Consider the following 25,402-nt stretch of genomic DNA (forward strand, 5'->3'; position numbering starts at 1 on the left):
TATAGCCCATGAATCTCATCGGCTTTATCGTGAAAGTTTATTGTTTTCAATCCTAGTACAATCAGCTACCAGTTACATACAGTAAAAAACAAAACAGCCACAAAGCAATGATGATAGAGATAGTCTGTGACATTGTACAGTGGAGGAAATCTTCTCTGTTGGAATCCTCCAGCGGACCCCCACCTGGCTTCAGCAGTTAAGCTATCACTCCCTCCCTCCCCAAAATAGTTAAAAAGAAAAATTAACGTCTTGCTTGGGTACAGCAAGATTCTAATACCTCTTGGGGACACTGGAGAACTTTAAAAAACTAAAGCAGTAGAAACAAAATAAAAATTGAAACGTGGAAGCAAGGTGACACACAAAGAAGCTCCATGAGGCCTTGGCTTCAGATCACCTCAAAGCAAACCACCTGGAAAGAAAAGAAAAGGCTGTCACACCAGGAAAGAATAGGCAAAACATTCAGGAGATTTTAGTATCACACCACTCTATTTCTTCCCAAATCTAAGGAATTCCAGTTTTTCTCAAGTCTTTTATTTTTGTAAGTTGGCCAGGTTGCAGAAAATTGCTTTCTTTTCTGATAGCCTGTATTGTAAATGTTAGCAACTAGCACATACTCTTTCAGAACTAGAAAACCATACAGGAAGAGAGCATTTTTAGCAAAGCATGCTGTCTATCTCAAATCCTTTGAAGCAACCACACAGTAGGCTCTTTACATGCTGTGTACCCTTACCTTACAGGAATAATGACTCCATTCAAAAACTAAGTCTCATATATATTTGGTTCGATTGAGGGCTTTTTCAGCCAGGTGACCACTTTCATCTGTGATCTTCTCCCAATCAGTCTGTCCGACCACAAAACCTATGGCCCTTTTCCTATCTGCATCCTTCTTTTCTTCCAGGTCTGCCCATCTGACCTAAAAAGAACACAGCATTAGGCTGAGCTTTATGAAAAATAATTACACAAAGAGCCCCTCCCTCTCTGGATAGTCTAAGGGGTAGAATAACTTATTTGAAACCACAGTTTAAAAAGTTAAAAATTAACTTGGGAGAATTGGAGAAAGCCATATATTTTAAGTCATAGAGAGAAAACTCTCTGGTCAATCACCAAGTCCTAACCATTCCAGCTTCTGAACAGTTCAGCTCTCAGCTCAGTCCTGAACTCTTCCTCTCCTCCGCCACTGCTTTTTACAATGACCTCAGTTTTTTACCTGAAGTAAAAGCACTGAACTTTACCTAGTTTTCCTGTTTCTACTCACGTCCTTCCATCCATGTTGCCAGAATGATCTTCCTAAAACAAAGTTGTGACTCTCATCTGCTTGAAATCCTTCCCCTACCAGATAAAGCCCAAGCACACAGGTCCCTCTTGATCTGACTTCCATCTCCTCTCCTGAAGTATTTTTGGCCAGTGTCTATGGCATTTTATACAAGCAATATAGACTCCTTCTAACTCTCAGAGCACATCGGGCCATTTCATGTTTCTGTAACTTTGCACATATACACTAGTCCTCTTCCTGAAACATCTTTTCCCTAACAATATCCACCTGGCAGGTATCTAGCCAACCTTCCCTGCTTTCTCTCTCTTTTCCTTTGCCAACTGAATAATCTATCATTGCTTTCCTACAGTTATTATACTTCTGGATTTTGAAATGTATACTTTTGAATTTCCAGTATATTATAATTATCCATTTATGGATCTGTCCTTCTCTAGTAGACTATAAACACCCTAGATTAAAGAATGAATTTTATTGATCTCTATATAATATTTCTTATTTAATCTTAGAGAAAACAGTGAGTTGGTATTATCACATTCATTTATGAGATAATGAGATTGATTTCATTTATGGCAAGATTACAACTATAAATACGTAGATCAGGAATATTTCCTAATGGTACTCTGATTTTCAAAAAAACATACATTCTTATACACTAATAAATTTTCAAGATATATGCAGATATATCATATTCCATAAAAGTTCAAATACTTAAAGCACAGAAACTCCATGCTCTTTACACTGGACCTGGAAATGCATTATTGCTTTGAGGTGCACTATTTACCACTTGCAAGACTGGTAATGAAATGACTAGGCTTCTGCTAACATCAACTACCTAGTCAAAGGGAAGATATGTAGGAATAACAGTGGAAAACTGACAACACCTGACTCTTCTTAAAATACATTTTTAGTGTATAGAAAACCTATGGCTCAATTTCCTTCACAGGCCTTAGTAAGAAGTCTAGTAAGTAATGTGGGTTTTAGTACACAAGATCTTTGGCCCTTCTACCCATCAATGCTGATGATGTGTTTATTTTGATTAATTCACACACTCTTTCAGCTTCACCTGGGATCAGGGATACACATTTTAGTGAAAGATGACTATGTGTTAAGGGGCATGAAGGATGGACAGACTGTGGCCACTAACAAAAAAAAAGTAACCAGCCCACGGCAAATTTAAATCCATGTGCAAGGCATCCTTAGCACACAGGTATACACTGATCAATCTCACTGTGCTACTTTTAAATCCATAGTTGAAATTCTAAGTCTTTAAAACTCACATAAAGAATGTGGGATCAGAAGGAAAAGTATATAGTTATTTCTTAAATGAGCAGTATGTTTTAGTATAAATTCCCAGGATTTGAAAGTTGGAATTAAAATGCTTTGGAAACTATGTATTTTGTTAACATTTCTAATATATCCTGATGCTGTATTAAAATAATTATTTTTATTCTCTGGAAGGCTGAGCCAGGAGGATCGCTGGAGCTCAGGAGTTCAAGACCAGCCTGAGCAAGAGTGAGAGACCCCATCTCTACCGAAAATAGTAAAAATTAGCCAGGTGTGGTGGTGCATGTCTATAGTCCCAGCTACTGGGGAGGCTGAGGCAAGAGGATCGCTTGAGCCCAGGAGGTTGCTGTGAGCTAGGCTGACACCACACCACTCTAACCCAGGCAACAGAATGAAATTCTGTCTCAAAAATAAAATAAAAATAAAAATAAAATAAAATTATTCTTTTATTTAACTGCAAGATGATGGAAAGGCAAAAAATATAATTTATTTACATGTGGGACTCTTCCACTGGAGGTCAGCTCCTTAAGAGGACTCATTCACAGACCTCATATACAGACATTCAACACTGTAGAATAAATGATTACCAAAACATTAAAAATATAAGGAGCGGCCGGGCGCGGTGGCTCAAGCCTGTAATCCTAGCTCTCTGGGAGGCCGAGGCGGGCGGATTGCTCAAGGTCAGGAGTTCAAAACCAGCCTGAGCAAGAGGGAGACCCCGTCTCTACTATAATTAGAAAGAAATTCATTGGCCAACTGATATATATATAAAATTAGCCGGGCATGGTGGCACATGCCTGTAGTCCCAGCTACTGGGGAGGCTGAGGCAGTAGGATCGCTTGAGCCCAGGAGTTTGAGGTTGCTGTGAGCTAGACTGACGCCACGGCACTCACTCTAGCCTGGACAACAAAGCAAGACTCTGTCTCAAAAAAAAAAAAAAAAAAAAAAAAAAAAAAAAAAAAAATATATAAGGAGCAAAATAATGACTTTCAGCTAAAAATGGCTTCTTGAATGTCAGTGTCCCTAATTGTCCTAGAGGTACTTCTGAGATTTACAACTTTTAAAAATTGTTTTTACCTGCTAAAAAAAAACAAAACTGTTACAATACAGAAAAATCTTGACTAACACTCAAAGGTTTGAGGTACATCTATATCATCCATTGTTGCTAAAAATATTCCTAGAATACATGAATTCAGCAAACAAGGGAAATGTTCACATTCCAGTCATCAAAGAAATACAAACTAAAGTCCAAGTGAGCTACCATTTTATACCGAACTAAGCAAGTGAAAATTTCTGAAATAAATTATATTTTAAAGCTTAAGTAAATTTTTAATATAATCAACTTTTACAGAACCACCTTTTTGTTATAGAGCAAGCTAATTGAAGGAATCCACTGGTATCTGTAAAAGGCTGATTTATAGAAACCAAGAGACTCAAGGAAAGGAATAACTAATGTACAGTATTCTGCATTCTTTGCTATCTGTGGAATCTTGTGTTCTGATATTGATTTTGGAGAGTGGTTTGGAAGTTAAAAACTATTTGAAGTCACGGTATAAGGCAGGGGAGGAGTATTAAAGAGGAGCAACTTTAAAGAACTAGAATGTGCACCACTCAGTTCTCTTTGGCCACCCAACTTAACAACGTAAACTACATGGGATTATATACTCCTTACTGAAGAGAGTGATAGTTACCTGAGTAAAAATAAAGGAGAGGAAATACTTCTCATTTCAGATTATTCACTGTTACCAGATCTATACTTTATTATTATTCCCAAGTAAGAGCCATTTCTACTTCTGTTGGCTCTAACCTTAAAACTGGAATAAGATGTATCAATATATCAATGGGGCTGGCCACAAATGGAAGGCCATTAATGGGATCTCCCTTTCCCATCCCCTCAAACTACACAGACAAGGTCAGGCTTTAGACTGTCTGCAGTATTTGAAAGAGCTTTGAAACCTGGATTCTTTGGAATGGTATCCACTGTAATAAAGTTTTACTGGCATTTTTATTCCCTTAGAATAAGATATCCTTTAATATTCAAGCACTGAGAAAATTCATTAAAAAAACCAAACTGATGCATAAAGATAAAGAAATATGCACAACCTCATTCTTAATTAAAGAAATGAAAATGAGATACCACATTTTTTACCTATCAGATTGTCAAAAGTTAAAAAGTTTGATAACAGGCCAGGCACGGTGGCTCACGCCTGTAATCCTAGCACTCTGGGAGGCCAAGCGGGCAGATCACTCAAGGTCAGGAGTTCCAAACCAGCCTGAGCAAGGGCGAGACTCTGTCTCTACTATAAATAGAAAGAAATTAATTGGCCAACTAATATATAGAGAAAAAATTGGCCGGGCATGGTGGCGCATGCCTGTAGTCCTAGCTACTCGGGAGGCTGAGGCAGTAGTATCGCTTGAGCCCAGGAGTTTGAGGTTGCTGTGAGCTAGGCTGATGCCATGGCAGTCACTCTAGCCTGGGCAACAAAGTGAGTCTCAAAAAAAAAAAACCACGTTTGATAACAGCACTGCTGGTGTAAGTCTGGAAAAATAGACATTTATTTGCACATAGGTATGTAAATATAAATGTAACCTTTTTGGAAAACAATTTTACAGTATCTGTCAGAATGATAAATCATATCATTCAGGGTCATACTACGACCCTGCAGCCTTAGTGTTAAAAATTCACTCTAGGCATATATTCCCAAACAGATGCCAAGACAGGGCCAGGCGCGATGGCTCACACCTGTAATGCCAGCTCTTTGGGAGGCCATGGGAGGAAGACTGCTTGAGGTCAAGAGTTTGGGACCAGCCTGGGCAATATAGCGAGACCCTATCTCTACAAAAAATAGAAAAATTAGCTGGGGATGGTGGTGCATAACTGTGGTCCTAGCTACTTGGGAGGCTGAGACAGGAGGAGCACTTGAGTCCAGGAGTTTGAGGCTGCAGTGAGGTGTGAGCCTGGCTAGAGACCCTGCCTCAAAAAAACCCAAAAAGATGCCAAGACATATGCACCATGACTTTCACTGTAGTATTTGCAGTAACAACAAAATGAAAACAACATAAGCATCCATCAGTAAGGGACTGGGTGAATGATTGATTGTACAACCAAACAATGGCACACTAGGTAACCCTTTAAAAAGAATGCTAGGTCTGTATAGACTTACACAGAAAGATCAAGATAGATTAGCTTGCACAGAAGAATACATATATGATCCTTTTGCTTTGTTATTTTGTTTTAAAGGATATATACATCTATCCCTTTTACTGAATTCATATCTATGTGGAGAGCTCATCCAATGTCCTGGCCTCATTTTTCTCTCCCTTTCATAGCAACACTTCTTTAAAAAGTTGTCTACGTTTGCTGTTCCATGCTTCAATTTCTATTTACTCTTCAATCTGTTCCAAAGACTTCTATCCTTTATCTAAGAAAACTACAATCATTGGTGACCTCCATATTGCCAAATCCAATCATCAACTTACTTGTCTTTTTTACATCATTTAAAAATTGACCATTCTCTTCTTCTTGAAACACTTACCTCTCTCTGAACTTCTAAATTTTAGAGTCTTGCATCCTATTATCTTTTCCATCTATACTTTCTCCTGGGCAAGATCAGTCAGTCTCATGGTTTTAAATATCATTTTCTCAAATTTATTATTTCAGTCTGATCTCTCCCATGAACTTCATACTAGTAAATCCAACAGTCAATCTGACATCTTCACTTAGATTTCTAACTTAACTGGTCCCTCACTGAACTTCTGATTTTTTTACCCTCAAACTTATAACTTTCCCAGTTTTCTCTCTCTTGGTAAATGGTACCACCTACATGGAGTACTTATGGCTAGAATCCCAAGGAGTCACGCTTAATTCCATCTAACCTTGGACCCTTCACACTTAATACATTAAAAAATCCCACAGATTTTCTTCAGCATCCTATTCTACCTGGCTTTTTCACCCCATGACAAAATGGCACAAATGGCCACTCCCCACTCCTTTAAGGCTGACACATTAGCCTTGTGAGGTTTTGTTCTCTGTTTTTTAAGTTACTTGTACATTTTTATCTGATAATTTGTAAGGTTTGATTCCTTTTTTAGGTGTGTGATATAATACAGTATAAAGTAAATTGATCTAAAAAATAGCATTCATGAGATTGTCTGTCTGTAACTTTCTAAAATCAGATGCCTAAATGGGCTCTTCATCTGTGGCAGTTACTGACACAGGCTCTTACCCTCTTTTTCCCAGGCTCAGAAGCACGAGTATCGTAATCATCAGGGAGCTGAAGATAATCCTCCATTCTGCTGGCAATCGCCTCCCAGTCACGTTTCCTTTTAGTACCAGTCCTCAAGCCATCCAACTTGTCTGAGGGACAAACACAGAGCCGCGGCATTAAGGAAGAGTGTGAGTTTGCATACAACACACAAACAAGGGAAAAGAAGGCTGGAACACTGTCAGAGGGTACATCCACATTTTTGAGTGCAGCGCATCACTTGTAGATCCAAATTATCTTCTTGGCTGAGATAATATCAAGTTCTGTGCAATTTTCATTGTTTGTTTGGTATTCATACTGGCAGTCATTACATTACGATGTTGGTTTAAGTAACAAACATTGGCAAGGCAAGAAAAGGCACTTGTCTCCTGGCCTCCTTGTCCTCCCACCCTCCCCAGCTTTTATGTTATGAAGGAAAATGCAAAGTTGTGTTTTTTTGGACAGTATCTTCCATTCTTTTTTTTTCTAACACACTATTAACACCACCCATTTGATCTGCAATCAGGTGTGATACTGTGTCATATGAAAAGCAGGTAGTACCAAGAACTTAATAAGGCAAGCTAATGTTTAAGAAGGTTTTAGATGAACAGTTATTTTGGATTTTGGCCACTGTGAGAGCATTCACCATGAGTTAATATTTATAAATAAATTGACTGTATGAGATCACCATTTTATACTATGAAGTGCTATCAACCACTCTGAGGCTAAGGGCTAGTCAGCCAAAGAGACCAGATCTGATAATTCTTTCTGAACCCTGAATCTGAGAGGGCTAGGGTACCCCACGGCTCAAAAACTGTAATCAATTAAATGAATAGGGACTGTGGATTCAGAAATTATGAGATATGAGTTTAGGTGTCTTAAAGAAGAACACGCAATGAAAATGTGTTGAGTCTTTTTTATTGGTTGTGAATATTGATTTTGAATACTACATGTGGAATATTATGAGTTAAATACATTTTTAGCTACATTGAAGTACTAAACTTTTGAATCATCTTAAGTTATATCAACACATTGTTATTAATCAGGCCAATAAAGGAAAGCCTAAAAACTTCCGAAATACACAATAACCACACTTCACTGAATTCCATAAAGGGTGCAGAGTGTATATAATAGCAATCTTTTAGACACCAAGTTGGAGAGAACTTGATATGAAAAGAAAAGTGCAATGAAAGCAGTGACAGAGAGGAGGGTGAGTTTATGCATGCTTCAATATAAAAGTTTCACACACAACTAACTGTACAAGCTTTAGAAACTGGTAAATTGTGCATACTTCACAAAGCTTTTAGTTCCTAAACCCCTTCCCCATAAAAGCAATTATCATTGAAAAATCAGTAAGGCAAACTAAAAGACTTTACAAAACTCATGAACATGTTATCGTCTCATTTTGGCAAAATTATAACATGGATGAGTTCAACAGATCCAGTCTTCTTATCTCCTCTATAAATCACATGCTGTACCAAATGGCTCTATCTATGTGTATATGATGGGCCATATTATACATGATCTAAAAGAAGTGACCCCTTAAATCCACAGGGACACAGGATATGGTATTAGAAAACCAATGAAGTCCCACAAACAATAAAACTGTTCTCAGTTCAATAGTGTATAGTATTACCAGAAGAGTAGGAAGCCCCAACACACTTATTAAATAAACCTCAAAGGATTTCCAGATTCAATATGAACAACTTTGACATTAACATACTTCGAAGGAAAAATTTCATATTTCAATTTCAAGAATAGAGTATGGCCAGGCAGTAATGCAGAAGGGCAGTATGAAAACTACAAAAACTTTTACTCATACCCTGGGTATATGACAGGAGTTACAGACTAGGAGTTGCAACATGGAATTTTGGAAAAGCATGTATTTCTAGTCAGCGCACCCTCGTTTGAAATGTTTAATTCAAAATTTTATTGTGCAAACATATTTAAAGTTTCCTTCTTGGGCTGAAGAAAGGCTCACACCTCTTCCACATGGCATACTGGAAACCAAACACACAGATGGATGGCATAAGGTAAGGGAAGAGAAATCTGGGGTGTTAATTACAGAAGAAAGACTAGTATCCAATACACTCACACTAATGATTTTCAGAGGTTTCAAAAGATGAAATTTTAAGGTGAAGATGAAGTTTTAAATCCAACTTGGCAAGTCACAGAATTTTACCAAATATTCAAAACCATATATATTATTATAGCACAACAGATGAATTTTTTAGATACATCAATGTATTATATTTTCTAAATGTAAATGGTATTTCTGAAAATCTGTTCAAGGTGAACATACAAGGGTTATGTACCTATACAAATAACAATTACATTTCAACTATGAAAAGATGAATCTATTTGACATGTAAAAGGCCAATACCCATCAACTCCTAAGTAGAGACAAATGACATTGAAATGAGAAAAGCAAAAGTACTTTATATGGAGAAACCTAAATTAGGATGATAACAGTCTTAAATATTCTAGTTCTCACAGTCTGAAAAACTAAAATCATGTTGTTGGAATTTAAGTAGATTCCATGTTGAATCCTAACACCTGATGTGGCAGGTAACACCCACCCTTGCATTAGGGTGCCTGTGTCCCAGTGGGGAAGAAGCCAGTCAGGTGGGACTGAAGGAGGGCCACAGGCAGCCTTCAACAACTGTATGACACCCATGCCAGATATAGCTCAGGCCTGTTATAAACTGTTCTAAAATTACACCACTTCCAATTTAACACTCAAAGGCTTAACTGAATGCATATTGAACATAGATCAAGAATCTGCAATGAGATCTAACCAGCTGCTTCAAAGATGTTAGGTAAGTATTTTCTCCCTGGTAGACTAATTTTGAATCAAAATTTCTCAGATTCAACTCCTCTTCTGGCTCAATGTGTCACACTGCAAAAGCTTAATACATTTCCACCCAGTATAATTACATTACCAAGAATAATTTAAGAATGTTGGTAAAGTACTCAGAAAAATAAATTGTACCTGGTAACCAAATAAACTAAATTTATTGTCATAAGGAAGGCAATTTCTCAGATAAGATCCTCATGTTTTAGAGAAATATCTTTGTCTCAGTTGGCTCAGTGAACCAACCAAAGTAGTAAGTACTTTTAAGAATGTGATATATGTATACCATGGAGTACTATTCGGCCATAAGAAAATTAATACCTTTTGCAACAATCTGGATGGAACTGGAGACCATTCTCCTAAGTGAAGTATCACAAGAATGGAAAAGCAAACACATGTACTCACTATTAAATTGGAACTAACCGATCAGCACTCATGTGCAGAGATGGAAGTAAAATTCAATGGCAAACATGCAGGTGGGAGGGAGGCGGAGGGGATGGGTGAAATCATACCTAATGGGTACAATGTACACTATCTGGGTGATGGGCACACTTAAATAACTTTGACTCAAGCAGTACAAAAGCAATCCATGTAAGCCAAACATTTATGCCCCTGTATAATTCTGAAAGAAAAAAAAAAAAGAAACTGTGGCTGGGAAATGAGTCTACTAATTTGGTAGAATTTCAGGGAAAATAGAAGTGAAAGTGATGCAGGAATAAATAAATAAATAAAAATAGAATGTCCCCATTAAAAAAAAGAAGAAGAAGAAGAAGAAGAAGAAGAAGAAGAAGAATGCTCACACTCAATTTGCCTTCCTCCCATAGCTGGATTAACTCTCAAGATGATACAGTGGTACAAGACACAAGTCCTTATACACAACATCATTGTTATTCTTATTAAAAACCAACAAAAACCCAACTGCAAAGATGGTAAAATTTATTTTCTAGATGCATTACCAGATCTTCAGTGCCTTTAATTTGAAATGGCTTATTAAGAAATCCATTTCTGGAATTCATTGTCCAATATACTGTCTCTAATATTGACTGAATTTGTATAAAATGTATTTTCTGAGAAGCAAATGGTAGACGGGCCAGAATTTTTTCCAGAAATTCCAAGAAATACCAAGATTAATATCACATTTTCTTGAATAATCATCACAAATTAAATTCCATTTTCCTCTCTCTTTAAAAACTAGAAAGTTGAAAATGGACTGACTCAAGTTTAAAAAAGCATTACCCCAGATCATATATTACATAAGGCCTCTGAAGATTATATGCTTAGCTAAAATATGTGTCACTTTTATAATCCCCTTGACTATCTATTTATGTTCTCTCTTTGCTCCAAAATATAATCAATATTCAGAGAACCAGAGGAGAGAAATCATCTTAGCATCTTATGGGTTATTCTAAATGTATAGAACTTCAAACAGAGTTAATCTAATGTCACAATAAGCAGAACTAAAGCATTATTTAAAAAGTAATTTATGATTATTATGTTCCTACATATTTAATTGTATTTAAACACATAAGTGCTTTAAAGGTCTAGGGGAAAAGACAGTTGGTTATTATTAAGATTTCCCACAGAGGGAAGACTAGCAAAAGAATATGTCAATAACCACATATAATTGATACATGGCATACAGCAAACAACATTTTTAGACTTGACAACAAAGCACCTATCCCAATAATATAATAAAACTACAGTTTGTGGAGCTATCTTTTAACACAGGACCTGGTAAACATCAACTGCTACAAGTAGTTGGGCAAAATGAAAGGCATAATGTAATTGTGTGTAAAATGTACTCCCTTGATGTAAGAAACACATCCCAAGCAGTGAAAGAGCTCAATGACTAAAACTTGTCCTATGAATTTAAGATACTTAGAGAGTTACTTTAGTTTTAGAGTAACAGTATGATACCAGGAAGAGAAACACAGAGACTGACAGTCATACTACATCTATCAGTGAGGCTGATTATCTCAAAAAGTCCTTAGCACATTTGCTTAGACTTTTATTAATTCATCTTAATCTTAATAATAAGTGGTTCTCTTTAAGTAAAAATATTGAAAAAATATTTTACAGTTATCATCATGAAATACTAGAATTCATTTGATATGTATGTTTTGCTTGGCAGATAACCTCACATTAAGCAATTCCAAATTATTTTAACTGGTTTACCTTGTAATCTGGTACTAAAGACAACTTGAAGGAAAATTTAAATAGAATCTTAAAGAGCAAGAGCCTCAAAAACCAGAATTATATATCTATACTTCCTTTTACCTAGAAATTCTAATTTATTACACAAGGAAAATAATTGCCTTTAATTAATTTTAAACTTTAATATTATTATTACTATTATTATCCAAAGTATTCATAATCATGTTCAACTTTGGACTGCAGTTAAATATTCTTTAAAAAAGCAAATCTCATCCGCACCAACATTTATGATAAACATAAAAGAATGGATTTTTTTAAGTGACAGTATTTTGTTGCTAAATTTATCAAATATGTCTGTTTACTCTAAAAACTTTAAATGGTACTGAAGGCAGTTCTTTTAAAATACTCTTCTTTTCACTCTGTCACAAGAACCAACAGCTAGCAAAATAGACTGGAGGATGTAAGGCAGGCCAGAAATCTTTGTTTAAGTAGAAGTTTTGGGAAATTTGTTCATCTTATAGCAGAAAGATCTATGACCATTACCATCAGGTACCACATATAAAAACAGGAAAAAGGAAATACCCACCTAGCTTTGCCTCAGATGTGTCCATCTCCCATTTGCTTTTCGGAATGTAACCCTAAATCGTACACAGAGAGAAGCTCGAAGGGTTAGAAAGAGACACATACATGCATATCACTTTTGAACTGGAAAAGCATTAAAACTGGGAATTGATTCAGTTTCCACTCACTAGTTGTGAATATATTCTTAGGGGAAACACAATCTCATTATTTTTGAAGAAACTGAATGACCAAATTCACCAAACTTCACTGTCCAGATTTCAGGGTAGTCACTTCAGAATAGTATCATGAAGGCGCTTTGAGGTAGCTACCATTCAGGACTCACAACTGTAGCCTGAACAACAGCTGTACAGCAAATACGATAAGAATGTACAGGTAGTTACTGTGCTAATATTAATATCATTCAGAGAATTTGTAATACTAGCTAGGTTATTTTTTAAATGCAACTGCTATTCTCAAGTGATAGTAGCTATGAGGTCCAAAAAGTGTTCTTCAAGACAGTTACTTTATATTCCCCTGTAATTTCAAGTACTCAAAAGAAAGGAGAAGAATTGGTATCACTGAACCCAATTACCCAATTATGAAGTTCAACCTCATTTTAAAATGACTCAATCCGTTTACCAGTTAAATCGTACAAAGTCTAATTTTATTGAATCAATTTCAGAGCATGTCTCTTTGATCAGGTGGAAATTAGATTATTATTTCTGATATCTTTTAAAATTACGCTTTCCTACCGTATGAAAAACCAGAAATCTCCACTGGCAACTTACATCTTACAAGATATTTCATAAAATAACTGGGTGGTTTATTTCAAACAAACTCCCAAAAGATTTTCAAATTTCCCAACATGCTTTATTGAGCTATATAATAATCCTCTCCATTTATTCACCTGGTAAGTACATGCTTTTCCATGCGATTTATCATGATTGCCCTTTTCCTTCATTTCGACTCTGTTTTCTATTAGACCCTAACATACAGAAACTTTAGCATTAGGACCTAGTAAATAGGATAGATTCATCAAAGGTGTCAGCATCTTCTTTAATCAATCAATATCTCTCTACTGTTGGGAATGTTCAAGTTCATAGAACAGACTGACACACAGGTAAGTCAGAAAGCATGTTGAAGATTTCATGACAATAGCTTCTGTGTAAGAGTTTACTAGAGCATAATCATTATTTCAGGAAACCTATGGGTTTTATACATTTCTAGTCTTTAAGCCAGAACTAATAATTCAATTTCAACCTACTAGGTAGTATATTTCAGGTTATAAATTATATCAGTTTTTTCCAAATATATTTTTAGAACAATCCAAGACAAAGCTACGCTAAAGTAATGGTGCTAAAAGTTAAATAGTGAGGAAACTTGTACAAGTTATATCTCAAAAATCATCTGAAAACCTCAAGCATCATTGGAATAATATATTTATAAACTCTGAATCTTATCTACTAGGTTTATTAAAGCACTAAAGAAGGCAAATTATCATATCAATGATCCCCCCCAAAAAAGGATTCTCTTAATGAATAAAAGTTTAGAATTTACCCAGTTGTATTAATCAGTACAGAATAGAAAATACAAAGTTTACTATTAAAATGGTCTGAATGACATGAGACTTGCTCTTAACCCTTTGGTTAATATTTTCCAAGAATCTTTTACTCTTGGAACAGACTCCAATAGTAGAAGATCTGGATTCTGCATCTTTGATGGGTTAAGAGAAGTTTTTTAACATAAAGCTAAACAAACAAGTGTATTAATTTCCCCTGCTGGAACCATCCTGTGCTTCCTCCAAACTATAACATCCTCCTCCCACTGCGTGAAATGGCAGGCCACTTGGAAATAAATGAGATAGTCTGGCAGGGTAGAATTCAAAGGCTTCCTTGTCATGTCTGATGTAAAAATATAGTAGTACAGTGTTTCACTTTTAAAAATAATATTACATTCAATTAAAAGTTCCAAGTTTTGACCTACACTTAAGCAAGTCAAGATGTTATGAACCATATCCTGAACTGAAATCTCCACAAAAGAAAGACGGAGCTTCAGAAAGCTAATACATTATAGACTTCTCACATGATCACTTTCTAGTACACACGCTGCAAATAACTAAAGAGGTCAGCAGCCATATTCCAGAACAGCGTGGACCTTTAAGTGAATTTCCTGCCTACATTCAAAATTATATATGTCAAAATACAATTTAAGAAAAATAGATTTTGTTAAAAAAAACATACTGAGACTCAAATGCCATTAACTTTAAAACTTATTTTTTAATCCACATTTGAAATCTAGGAATGTAGAAGTTAACACCATCTTTATATAAACACAGTTTCTATCAAGAGTCCTCTATATCACACATAGGTTTGATGGGACCACTCCTTAGAGACACTGTATATACTCTAGGGGATAGAAATCATGGTTCTCACTTTGTACATTTTCAGAAGAATATGAGAAGCAATTTTAGCAAGGGCTGAAGTATTAAATAAACCAAGTAATATTCTGGATTTTAAAAGCAACATTATTCCAAGGCATTGTTAATTTCTGTACCTCATCAGCAAACACTGAAAAGTCAACATAACTCTATTGGTTGCATATTCGTGAGTGACAGGGTAAAGCAAACATCTCTACAAAGGTGTGATCAAAAGCATTTACATTAGGTACACAGGAACTTTGAACTCACACTATGTAAGCTCTAATTAGCCTGAGCAAAATCCATTGCCTACACAGTCATAATTTTTCCCCATCACTGAGGAAGAACAAATCCAGCAGCCAGTGGCAACCCTCTGCCTCCTCATTCAGTAAGTTCTGCCTTAGTTGACAGAAACTCAAATTTTGAGATCTTGTAGCTGAGACAATCAATTATGCATATGTTGGGTAGGTTGTACCACATATCTGCTGGAATGTATGAATGCCCTTTCATATGTAATTAATTGATTTTCTTAAAAAGTATACTCCCCTAAAACCACCCACAGAGAGATAAGCGAGTACAAAAGTAAGTTTCTTAGCACTTTGTTAAAATTTTCTTTTAACAACATAGTAGAGGGTTCTTTTGGTCTGGGGAAAAATAGAGAGTATCCAAGAGTCTCCTTGAAGATGATTATAGAAACTTTTACCATTAGTGTATATATGAACAGTAGAAATCTGACCACAGATCTGAATTTAAACCTTCCTTAAGAATTTTAATAAAGAGACACTGTTCAAAGTGGTTGGTCTGTCTCCTACCAGTTCGCTTTCCTCTTCCTCTGTATCTTTCTTTTCTTCCTTCTGTTCTTCAATATTTGCATCAAAATCTTCCATCTCTACCTATACCATACCAATAACCATTTAAAAAAAAAAAGATTGAGTTAAAATTTAGGAAAATGTTGAATCCCTCTTTTGAGATCTGAACAGAGCAAGACAGCACAGACTCACTGTGATATACCAAGTAATTTTTTTTTTGTTTGTTTGTTTTTTTTTTGAGACAGAATCTCGCTTTGTTATCCAGGCTAGAGTGAGTGCCGTGGCGTCAGCCTAGCTCACAGCAACCTCAAACTCCTGGGCTCAAGCAATCCTCCTGCCTCAGCCTCCCACGTAGCTGGGACTACAGGCATGTGCCACCATGCCCGGCTAATTTTTTATATATATATCAGTTGGCCAATTAATTTCTTTCTATTTATAGTAGAGACGGGGTCTCGCTCTTGCTCAGGCTGGTTTTGAACTCCTGGCCTTGAGCAATCCGCCCGCCTCGGCCTCCCAAGAGCTAGGATTACAGGCGTGAGCCACAGCGCCCGGCCCAAGTAATTTTTAATATACTACATTTTGAAATAGAACTGATAAAAGACAAATGATATTCCTCCCTTAAGTTTTCCTGCGATATCCATCTTTATAATTTCCTATAAAGTTAAATGTAATACACTGTTCTAAATAGATAGTTACCTATTTTGAATTCCTATGGATTACTAGAATTTCTTTTAAAAACCTTTAACAAGTATTTTCCCAATCAGGTAAAACATATATATGATTTAAATTTCAAAATATAAGAAAAGGCATAGTAAAAAGTACGATGATAGTAGGTTGGCCCATAAGGGCAGCAATGCAAATGAAAGTAGATGAATTAAAAAAGTATTTATGAGGTAAAACTGATGAAACTTGTAACTGACTATATGGTGGAGGGACAGGGTTCAATGCTGATATAAGGGAGGGTAGTCAGGGATAACTCCCAGATTTCTGTTTTCAGCAATGAAGTTACTGGTGGTTCTAATTACTAAACAGAATACTAGATGAGGAACAGGTTTGGATAAATTACATTTTGGATAGGTTAAGGTTGAGGTGTACTTAGATAATACATGTTTTCTTGTAGAGAATCGGGAAAATATCATGAAAAGAAGAGTTGTAAAAATCACCTGTTAAGATAGTAATATAATTCACTCTAGCCTTTATAATTTAATATTAAGGGTACATAGGTAGCAATCTAAGCTACTAGAGATTCACATGACTGATATAGAATGTGCAAAATGAAAACAGAGCCTAAGAAAGAGCCCTAAAGGGGCTCTTTTAAGGACTGGGTAGCAGGAGAAGCCAGCAAAGGAGACTGAAAACAGATGGCCAGAGAGGTAAAAGGGAAACTGCAAAGAATGTAGACCCACAAAAGTCAAGAGAAAAATTTATCTTTAAGAAGGTGGGCTGGCCCGATGCGGTGGCTCACACCTATAATCCTAGCACTTCAGGCGACCAAGGCGGGAGGATAGCTTGAGCTCAGGAGTTCGAAACTAGGCTGAGCAAGAGCAAGACCCCGACTCTATTAAAAATAGAAAAAATTAGCCAAGTATGGTGGTGCATGCCTATAGTCCCAGGTACTCAGGAGGCCAAGGCAGGAGGATTGCTTAAACCCAGGAGTTTGAGGTTGCTGTGAGCCAGGCTGACACCACGGCACTCGCCTGGGCAACAAAGTGAGACTTTGTCTCAAGAAAAAGAAGGTGGGCATAGGTGGGCATGGTGGCACACATCTATGGTCTCAGCTACTAGGAGACTGAGGCAGGAGGATTACCTGAGGCCAGGAGTTCGAGGTTACAGTGAGCTATGATTGCAACACTGCACTCTAGCCTGGGTGACAAAATAAGACCCTGTCTCTCTTTTTTTTTTTTGAGATAGAGTCTCACTTTGTTGCCCAGGCTAGAATGAGTGCCATGGCCATCAGCCTAGCTCACAGCAACTTCAATCTCCTGGGCTCAAGCGATCCTACTGCCTCAGCCTCCCAAGTAGCTAGGACTACAGGCATGCACCACTATGTCCGGCTAATTTTTTGTATATATATTTTTAGTTGGCCAATTAATTTCTTTCCATTTTTAGTAGAGATGAAGTCTCGCTCAGGCTGGTTTTGAACTCCTGACCTCGAGCAATCCGCCCGCCTCGGCCTCCCAGAGTGCTAGGATTATAGGCGTGAGCCACCACGCCCAGCCAAGACGCTGTCTCTTTAAACGACAATAACAACAACAAAAAAACACAAGAAGGTATAAACAATGAACAACTATGTAACATGCGGCAAAATTAAGCAACAGGAGAAGTGAGAATTGTCCACCGCTATGGAACTCACTGGTGAAAGAGTTGCTAGACAATGGTAGGGGCAGAATCCAGAAGGAAATGGGTTGGTGAGTGGCATGGGAGTTAAAAAACACATAAAAACACAATCACAACATTGAATATAGATAACTCCCACTCACTGGCAGAGGTCAAACATAACAGAAATATACAGCTGATTAAATTGGAAAATTTCTACTTTTTTTTTTTTTTTTTTTTTGAGACAGAGTCTCACTTTGTTGCCCAGGCTAGAGTGAGTGCCGTGGCGTCAGCCTAGCTCACAGCAACCTCAAACTCCTGGGCTCGAGTGATCCTTCTGCCTCAGCCTCCCGGGTAGCTGGGACTACAGGCATGCGCCACCATGCCCGGCTAATTTTTTATATATATATCAGTTGGCCAATTAATTTCTTTCTATTTATAGTAGAGATGGGGTCTCGCTCTTGCTCAGGCTGGTTTTGAACTCCTAACCTTGAGCAATCCGCCCGCCTCGGCCTTCCAAGAGCTAGGATTACAGGCGTGAGCCACAGCGCCCGGCCTCTACTTTTTCATAATAAAGATTTTCTTCTACTAAATTATTAATTTAGGTAAGAATTACCAATTAGTGAAAATTTGCTGGGGAACAGGATATTAATTAACAGTTTGAAACTATCTCCCCATAGATCACTTATTTATTACAAAGAGAAAAAAGTAGAAAAATTTGATAGCTACCACCTTGACCAAGTGATCAGTAAATCACCAATAATGAGATAAAGTGACATTAGATGGCTCCTGATGTGATGCAGCACTGAGGATACCATATCATTTACGTAGTATTCTTGCTAATGTTTAACCTAATCCTAACATATGGAAACAAACTGACAAACCCAAACTGAGGGGCATTCTACAAAACAACTGGCCTATACTCTTCAAAAATTCTTTGTCTTTCATGACAATAACAAGGCTGAGAAATTGTTTTTTATTAAAAGACTGGATCCTGGATTTTGAAAAGTTGCTACAAAGCACATTATAAGGCCAACTGGTGAAATCTGAATATAAACTGTATATTATTAAAGAAGTTTAATTCAGGAAATCTATATAACTTAATATAGTATTTTATCAATGTTAAATTTCCTGAATTTAATAATTAACTGGTTTCGTAAGAGAATGTCCTTGTTCTTAGGAGATACCTATTAAAGTATAAGGGTGAAGGGTTATGAAGCCTGCAACTTAACTCTCAAATGGTTACACAATAATAGTGACAATATTAATAATAATAATTATTATTATATATCCATATAGAGAAAAATAGTGAATCTCAATGAAAGGTATACAGGTATTTTTATACCTATTTGTGCAACTTTTCCGTAGGTTTAAAATTTTTCTAAGAAGCTAGGCACTGTAGCCTGTAATCCAAGCACTTTGGAAGGCTAAGGCAGGGGAAGTGCTTAGGGCCAGGAGTTCTAGACCAGCCTGAGCAACCAACCAAGACTCTACCAAAAACACCAAAAAAATTTTCAAAGTAAAAAGGTGAAAAAATGTCACTTTGCACTGCATTCAAAGAAAAGGACACTCACCTCTTCAATAGCAGCATCTTGAAGCAAAGAACGAATGTCTAGGCGCATCATGTGACGTGGTGCAGTTTCCCAGTGATCAGCCATCTATTGAGACATTCAGAAGTCAAGTTATCTCTGGAAACCACTCAAAGACCAAGTAAGCATCCAAGATAAATTTAATTAATACTGTGAAGAATAACAGACCAGTTGCAGGGAGAGCTAGGCCACCCCTTTTACTTCTATACAAAGAAAAATAAATATTTACTAAAGCAGATAAAAAAGATACTATGAAAGAAAATGGGATAAACAAGAGCTTCCAAACAAAAGTGCTGAGACACACAAAATAAAGTTTAGATTACAGTCATGCATCACTTAATAATGGGGATATGTTCTGAGATATGTGTTTTATTATTTTGCCATTGACTGTACTTACACAAATCTAGATAATACAGCCTACTACAAACCCTGCACAGCACGTTACTGTACTGAATACTGTAAGCAATTATAATACAATGGTAAGTATTTGTGTATTTTAAACATCTAAACATAGAAAAGATACAGTAAAAATACAGTATTATAATGTCATGGGATCACCGTCTTATATGTAGTCCCTTGTTGGCTGAAATATCTATTCTATGTTTCTGAAAATCACCTTATTTATTTCTTTAAGCTTTCTTCCATGAATATTTCTCTTGCCACAAGTCTGGTTATCTGCACTCATTTCAGCCAAATATACCTAAGCAAGAATAAATGATGATTAGGCAAAGAAATATAATATTTACATGACAAAACAAAGTACTATGAAGTTCTTTTAAATCTATACCTCAAATCCCTTGGTTTTTGCTGCACTCCAAAACTGGTCAAAATGTCTAACTCTGTCATTGATGGCATCCAGAATGATGAAGGGGAAAAAGCCATCATCCAGAGTCTTTTTGAATGTTTTGAACATGCTGGTGCGGTAAGTCTCCTCCATCTCAGCTTCATATTCATATTCCATTACCTAAGATCGCCCAAAAGAGATCTGTGTCAGCAAAAGCAAAGAATCACCCGAAACCTTTTTTCTGGTTAGCATCTCGATACAGATGAGTTTGTACCCTTTCCTACACATCTGAGTACTGAAGTTTATGTTCAGAAAAGAGAGAAGTCTTTATCTTCAAAAAAGCTGCATCTCTCTCTGAACACGTTTTCCTTTAAATACTATTAATGAATCAGAATATAATCTGAGAAGAATATCATACCTTCTTTTTCACTTTCTTTCCAGAATCTGGATCTTTTTCTTCTTTTTCCACTTCAGTGATGAAGTAATCATCCAGACTTAAAACTCTGGGTGCAGGTCCTCCAAATTCTACCTCTTTATCCTAAGAATCATACAATCAAAAAGGTTAAAAAGAATTTATGGAATAAATTAGTGAATTTTCACAACAAAGTTCCCTCTTAAGGCTAAATAATATGCAATCTTCTGGTGGTTTCAAATCAAGCAGAGGCAAAAATGTTTACCTAAATAGATCAAAAATGTATATGGGACAACATCTACCACATGGGCCAACTATAATGGACTGAATGGAAGATATTAATATTTCTATTGATATCGTGCTGCTTTCTAAGAAGGCAAGTGGCTAACACAAGCAACTGGTCTTTCGGCTTTCCCATACTCACTCGAATAAGTTTTGCAACGTGTGTCTTCCCACTGCCAGGCAATCCTCTCATTATAACAACAATCTGAAACACAGTGGGGAAAAAAAATTACTCGGAGACTTTTTTGCAATGAGATCCTATAATCTGACCATAATGGAATGAAATTAAAATAGTAGGAAAAAATTTGGGAAATTCACAAATATGTGAAAATCAAACAACATACTTCTAAACAATCACTAAATCAAAGAAGAAATCAAGAGAGAAATCAGAAAATACTCTGAGATAAATGAAAATAAATACACACCATACACCAAAGTTTATGGGATGCAGCTAAAGCAGTACTACAAAGGAAACATAACTATAAATGTCGATAGTAGAAAAGAAGAAAGATCTCAAATCAATAACCTAAATTTCTACCTTAAAACAGTGGAAAAGAACAAACTAAAAGAAACAGAAAGAAGGAAACAATAAATATTAGAGCAGAAGTTAAGAAAATAGAGAATAGAAAAAAAAATAAAGAAAAAATAAAACCAAAAGCTAGTTCTTTGAAAAGATCAACAAAATTGACCAAGTTATAGCTAGACTGACTAAGAAGAAAGAGAGAAGATTCAAATGATTAGAATCAGAAATGAAAGCAGGGACATTACTACAACCTTACAGAAATAAGAAGGGATTTTACAGAAATACTATGAACAATTGTATGTCAACTAATTAGATAAAATAGACAACTTCCTAGAAAGACACAGACTACCAAAACTGACTCAAGAAGAAATAGATAATCTGAATAGACCTATGACAAAAATTAGTAATTTTAAAAAACTACCCACAAAGAAGAGTCCAGATCCAGATGGTTTCATCACTGAATGATACCAAACATTTAAAATTAATACCAACTCTTCACAAAATCGTCAAATAAATAGTATAGGAAAGAACAATTCCTAACTTATTTTATGAGGGTAGCAACAAACACCCTGACACTGAAACCAAAGATGACAACACAAGAAAAGTACACTATCTCTTATGAATATGGATGTAAAAATTCTCAACAAAATACTAGCAAATTGAATCTAGCAACATAAAATTATATACCATGACCAACAGGGATTTATCTCAGGAATTTAACATATGAAAATCAATTAATGTAATATATCATATCAACAGACTAAAAAAAACCTCACATGATCATATCAATTGATACAGAAAAAGCATTAAATGAATCCAATATCCTTTTGTGATAAAAACATTCAACAAACTAAGAATAGAAAGGAACTTTCTCATCCTGATAAAGTGCATCCACAAAAAATCCAAAGCTAACATCATTCTAATGGTGAAAGACTGTATGTTTTCTCTCTAAGATCAGGAAAAGGATAAGAATGTCCATTCTTGCCCCATCTATTCAACACTGCACTAGAGGGTCTAGCCAGGGCAATTAGGTGAGAAAAAGTATTAAAAGACATATAGCTTAGAAGGAAAGATGTAAAACTGTATTTGCAGATGACATGATCTTATATGTAGAAAACCCTAAGAGCCTTCTAAAAATGTATTGGAACTAATAAATGAGTTTAGTGATGTTGCAGGATACAAAATAAATACACAAAAATTAATAGCATTTCTACGTTCTTGCAATGAACAATTCAAAAATGAAATAATTAAGCCAACTATATCCATAATAGCATGAAATGTACAATCAAAAGGCAGAGATTGTCAGATTGCATTTATATAGCACCTCTTGTATATTCCTGGATACAGCTAGAACCCATTCTACTAAGTGAAGTATCTCAAGAATGGAAAAACAAGCACCACATGTACTCACCAGCAAATTGGTATTAATGGATCAACACCTAAGTGGACATATAGGAGTAACATTTATCGGGTGTCGGGAGGGTGGGAGTAGGGAGGAGGGGATGGGTATATACAACCGAATGAGTAAGATGTGCAACGTTTGGGGGATGGACACGCTTGAAGCTCTTAGTCGAGGGGAGTGGAGGGCATAGGCAATATATGTAACCTTAACACTTATACCCCCATAATACGCTAAAATAAAATAAAATAATGTTACAAGATTTAAATAACACGTTAAAAGCACCAGTTTTAGAAGGAGACTGGGTTGGAATCTAGGCTCTCTCTCAAAAAAAAAAACATGATCCAAGTATAAACTGTTTACAGGAGACACAGTTTACACTCAAAGACAAACAGATTGAAAGTAAAGAGATGGTAAAAGATGTATCATGCAAACAGCAACCATAGGAAAGCTGGAGTAGCTATATATTAACAGTAGGCAAAAAGGCTTTAAAACAATGACCTATTAATTCTACATATATGGAATCAAAATATCTTGCTGAAATCTTCAGTAATAGTTCATTAACAGAATCTAATTATTCTGCAATGCAAGACAAATTTAAAAGAATGTATACATTTGGAGGTAACTAGGAAATTAAGCCTAAGCTAATCAAATCTTCTAATTCTCCTTTTTATTACACATACTATAAAACCAAATCCACTTTTCCTCTTTAAAATGCAATTAATTGAGCTCTCATGAATTATTTTTTAAAGGTTTCAACATCTTTGCTGCCAAGCAATTTAGCTCTAACTTCTTAAGGATTCTATAATGCAGGCAATTTATATTATAAGGTGATTCAGAGATGATAAAATGACTTGAATCTGATATTATTACAATGTTGCATAAAAGTAGAAAAATTCTGTTCAGGATATTAAAAAGATCTTTTAGTATCTTCTGATTTGCAAGAAAACTAGTCAACTTCATAGGACTCACTCTCTCAGGTCTGCTCTCCCGGCCTGGTGGTTTCAAAATATCATCTACATTTTTCGATTCAGGCTTTTTCTCAACCCGTGGAGCTGGAGGGGGCTGGTGGCTTAGTGAAGGAGCTGGCAGGGGCATACGTTCCTCTGGATAAGTTCTTCGTTCTCCTAGGATCCCAGCAGTTGAACAAAATTACTATTTATACATTTTTATTTTGAAAGTTTTATATTTACATACTTTACATTTTGAAACTTAATTCTCTCCACACATCCTAAGGCAATATAATTTCAATCAAGTCTAATTTGAGAACCATTCTTAACCTTAATTACAGAATGTTTAAAGTACTATAAATCTATTAAAATCAAAAAAATGAAAAGATTAAGGTATGATTTCAGGCAAACAGAATGTTCTGTAAAATACTGAATTCACCCTTATTTACATTAAATGTAGGAAAGAAGTTAAACAGGACATAGAAAAAGAAGAATAAATACTTTGTTGGATAGTCCCAAGTTCTGTAACTTCTGCTTTATAGTTTAAAGAATGGGGGAGTGGAGGGGGCGGGTATATACATACATAATGAGTGAGATGTGCACCATCTGGGAGATGGTCATGATGGAGACTCAGACTTGTGGGGGGAGGGGGGGAAATGGGCATTTATTGAAACCTTAAAATCTGTACCCCCATAATATGCCGAAAAAAAAAAAAAAAGAAAAAAAAAAAAAAAAAAAAAACAGGGCTGGGCCCAGTGGCTCATGCCTGTAATCTAGCACTTTGGGAGGCCGAGGTGGGAGGATCACTTGAGGTCAGGAATTTGAGACCAGCCTGAGCAAGAGCAAGATCCTGTCTCTACTTAAAAAAAAAAAAAAGAAAGAAAGAAAGAAAGAAAAATTAGTTGGGTGACTAACTAAAAATAGAAAAAATTAGCTAGGCATGGTGGTGCACGCCTGTAGTCCCAGCTACTTGGGAGGCTGAGGCAGGAGGATCACTTGAGCCCAGGAGTTTGAGGTTGCTGTGAGCTAGGCTGATGCCATGGCACTCCAGCCTGGGCAACAGAGCAAGACTTTGTCTCAAAAAAGAAAAAAAAAAAAAAAAAAAGGAGCAAAAGTCACCAGCTTCAGAAAGTATGTTCCCATAAATGGGTATGAGTTTCTAATTTAAGTGTAATTCACAGCAGTGAAAAACTGAAAGTAACCTAAATATCAAACAATAAGCATTTTATATTTTATCCACTCAATGGAATGTCACAAAGCCATTAATAGGTTTACACATGGAAAAAACGTGTATGGTGCAATATCAATCAGAATAAGCACAATAAAGAAATTGTATTATATTATTACTTTGTATTTATACTTTGATTACAACCTCAAAAATATGTATGTGAAGAGACAGTGAAAGGAAATATACAAAATTATAATAGTTATAGTGGGTGGTGAGATTATAAGTAACCTGTTTCTATTTTCCAAAATTTCTTTAATATAAAAAATGTTTTATTTCATTAATTATATTGGTATCTTTCATAGTAATGCTACTATCTCTGAGAAA

At 36.0% G+C, this 25,402-nt stretch overlaps 1 protein-coding gene across 2 annotated transcripts in view; it reads right to left on the reverse strand.

The window, feature by feature from the left end:
* YLPM1 (YLP motif containing 1) overlaps window positions 1–25,402 on the reverse strand; it is a 62,282-nt gene continuing 36,880 nt past the window's right edge. The window contains exons 11-21 of one of the 2 annotated variants that reach the window (XM_076003863.1): window positions 23,873–24,027; window positions 21,121–21,183; window positions 20,703–20,822; window positions 20,288–20,464; window positions 20,117–20,200; window positions 19,486–19,569; window positions 15,599–15,679; window positions 12,396–12,447; window positions 6,784–6,914; window positions 731–913; window positions 1–409 (exon numbers count right to left, since the gene is read on the reverse strand). In XM_076003863.1, coding sequence (XP_075859978.1) covers window positions 767–913; window positions 6,784–6,914; window positions 12,396–12,447; window positions 15,599–15,679; window positions 19,486–19,569; window positions 20,117–20,200; window positions 20,288–20,464; window positions 20,703–20,822; window positions 21,121–21,183; window positions 23,873–24,027 — 1,094 coding nt within the window. In that variant the 3' untranslated portion in view covers window positions 1–409; window positions 731–766. Of the gene's footprint in view, window positions 410–730; window positions 914–6,783; window positions 6,915–12,395; window positions 12,448–15,598; window positions 15,680–19,485; window positions 19,570–20,116; window positions 20,201–20,287; window positions 20,465–20,702; window positions 20,823–21,120; window positions 21,184–23,872; window positions 24,028–25,402 lie in introns of those variants that run through there. The other variant, XR_002223260.2, reaches the window with a different exon arrangement.

This window comes from Microcebus murinus, chromosome 6, assembly GCF_040939455.1.
Source record: "Microcebus murinus isolate Inina chromosome 6, M.murinus_Inina_mat1.0, whole genome shotgun sequence".
In the NCBI taxonomy this organism is placed as follows: domain Eukaryota; kingdom Metazoa; phylum Chordata; class Mammalia; order Primates; family Cheirogaleidae; genus Microcebus; species Microcebus murinus.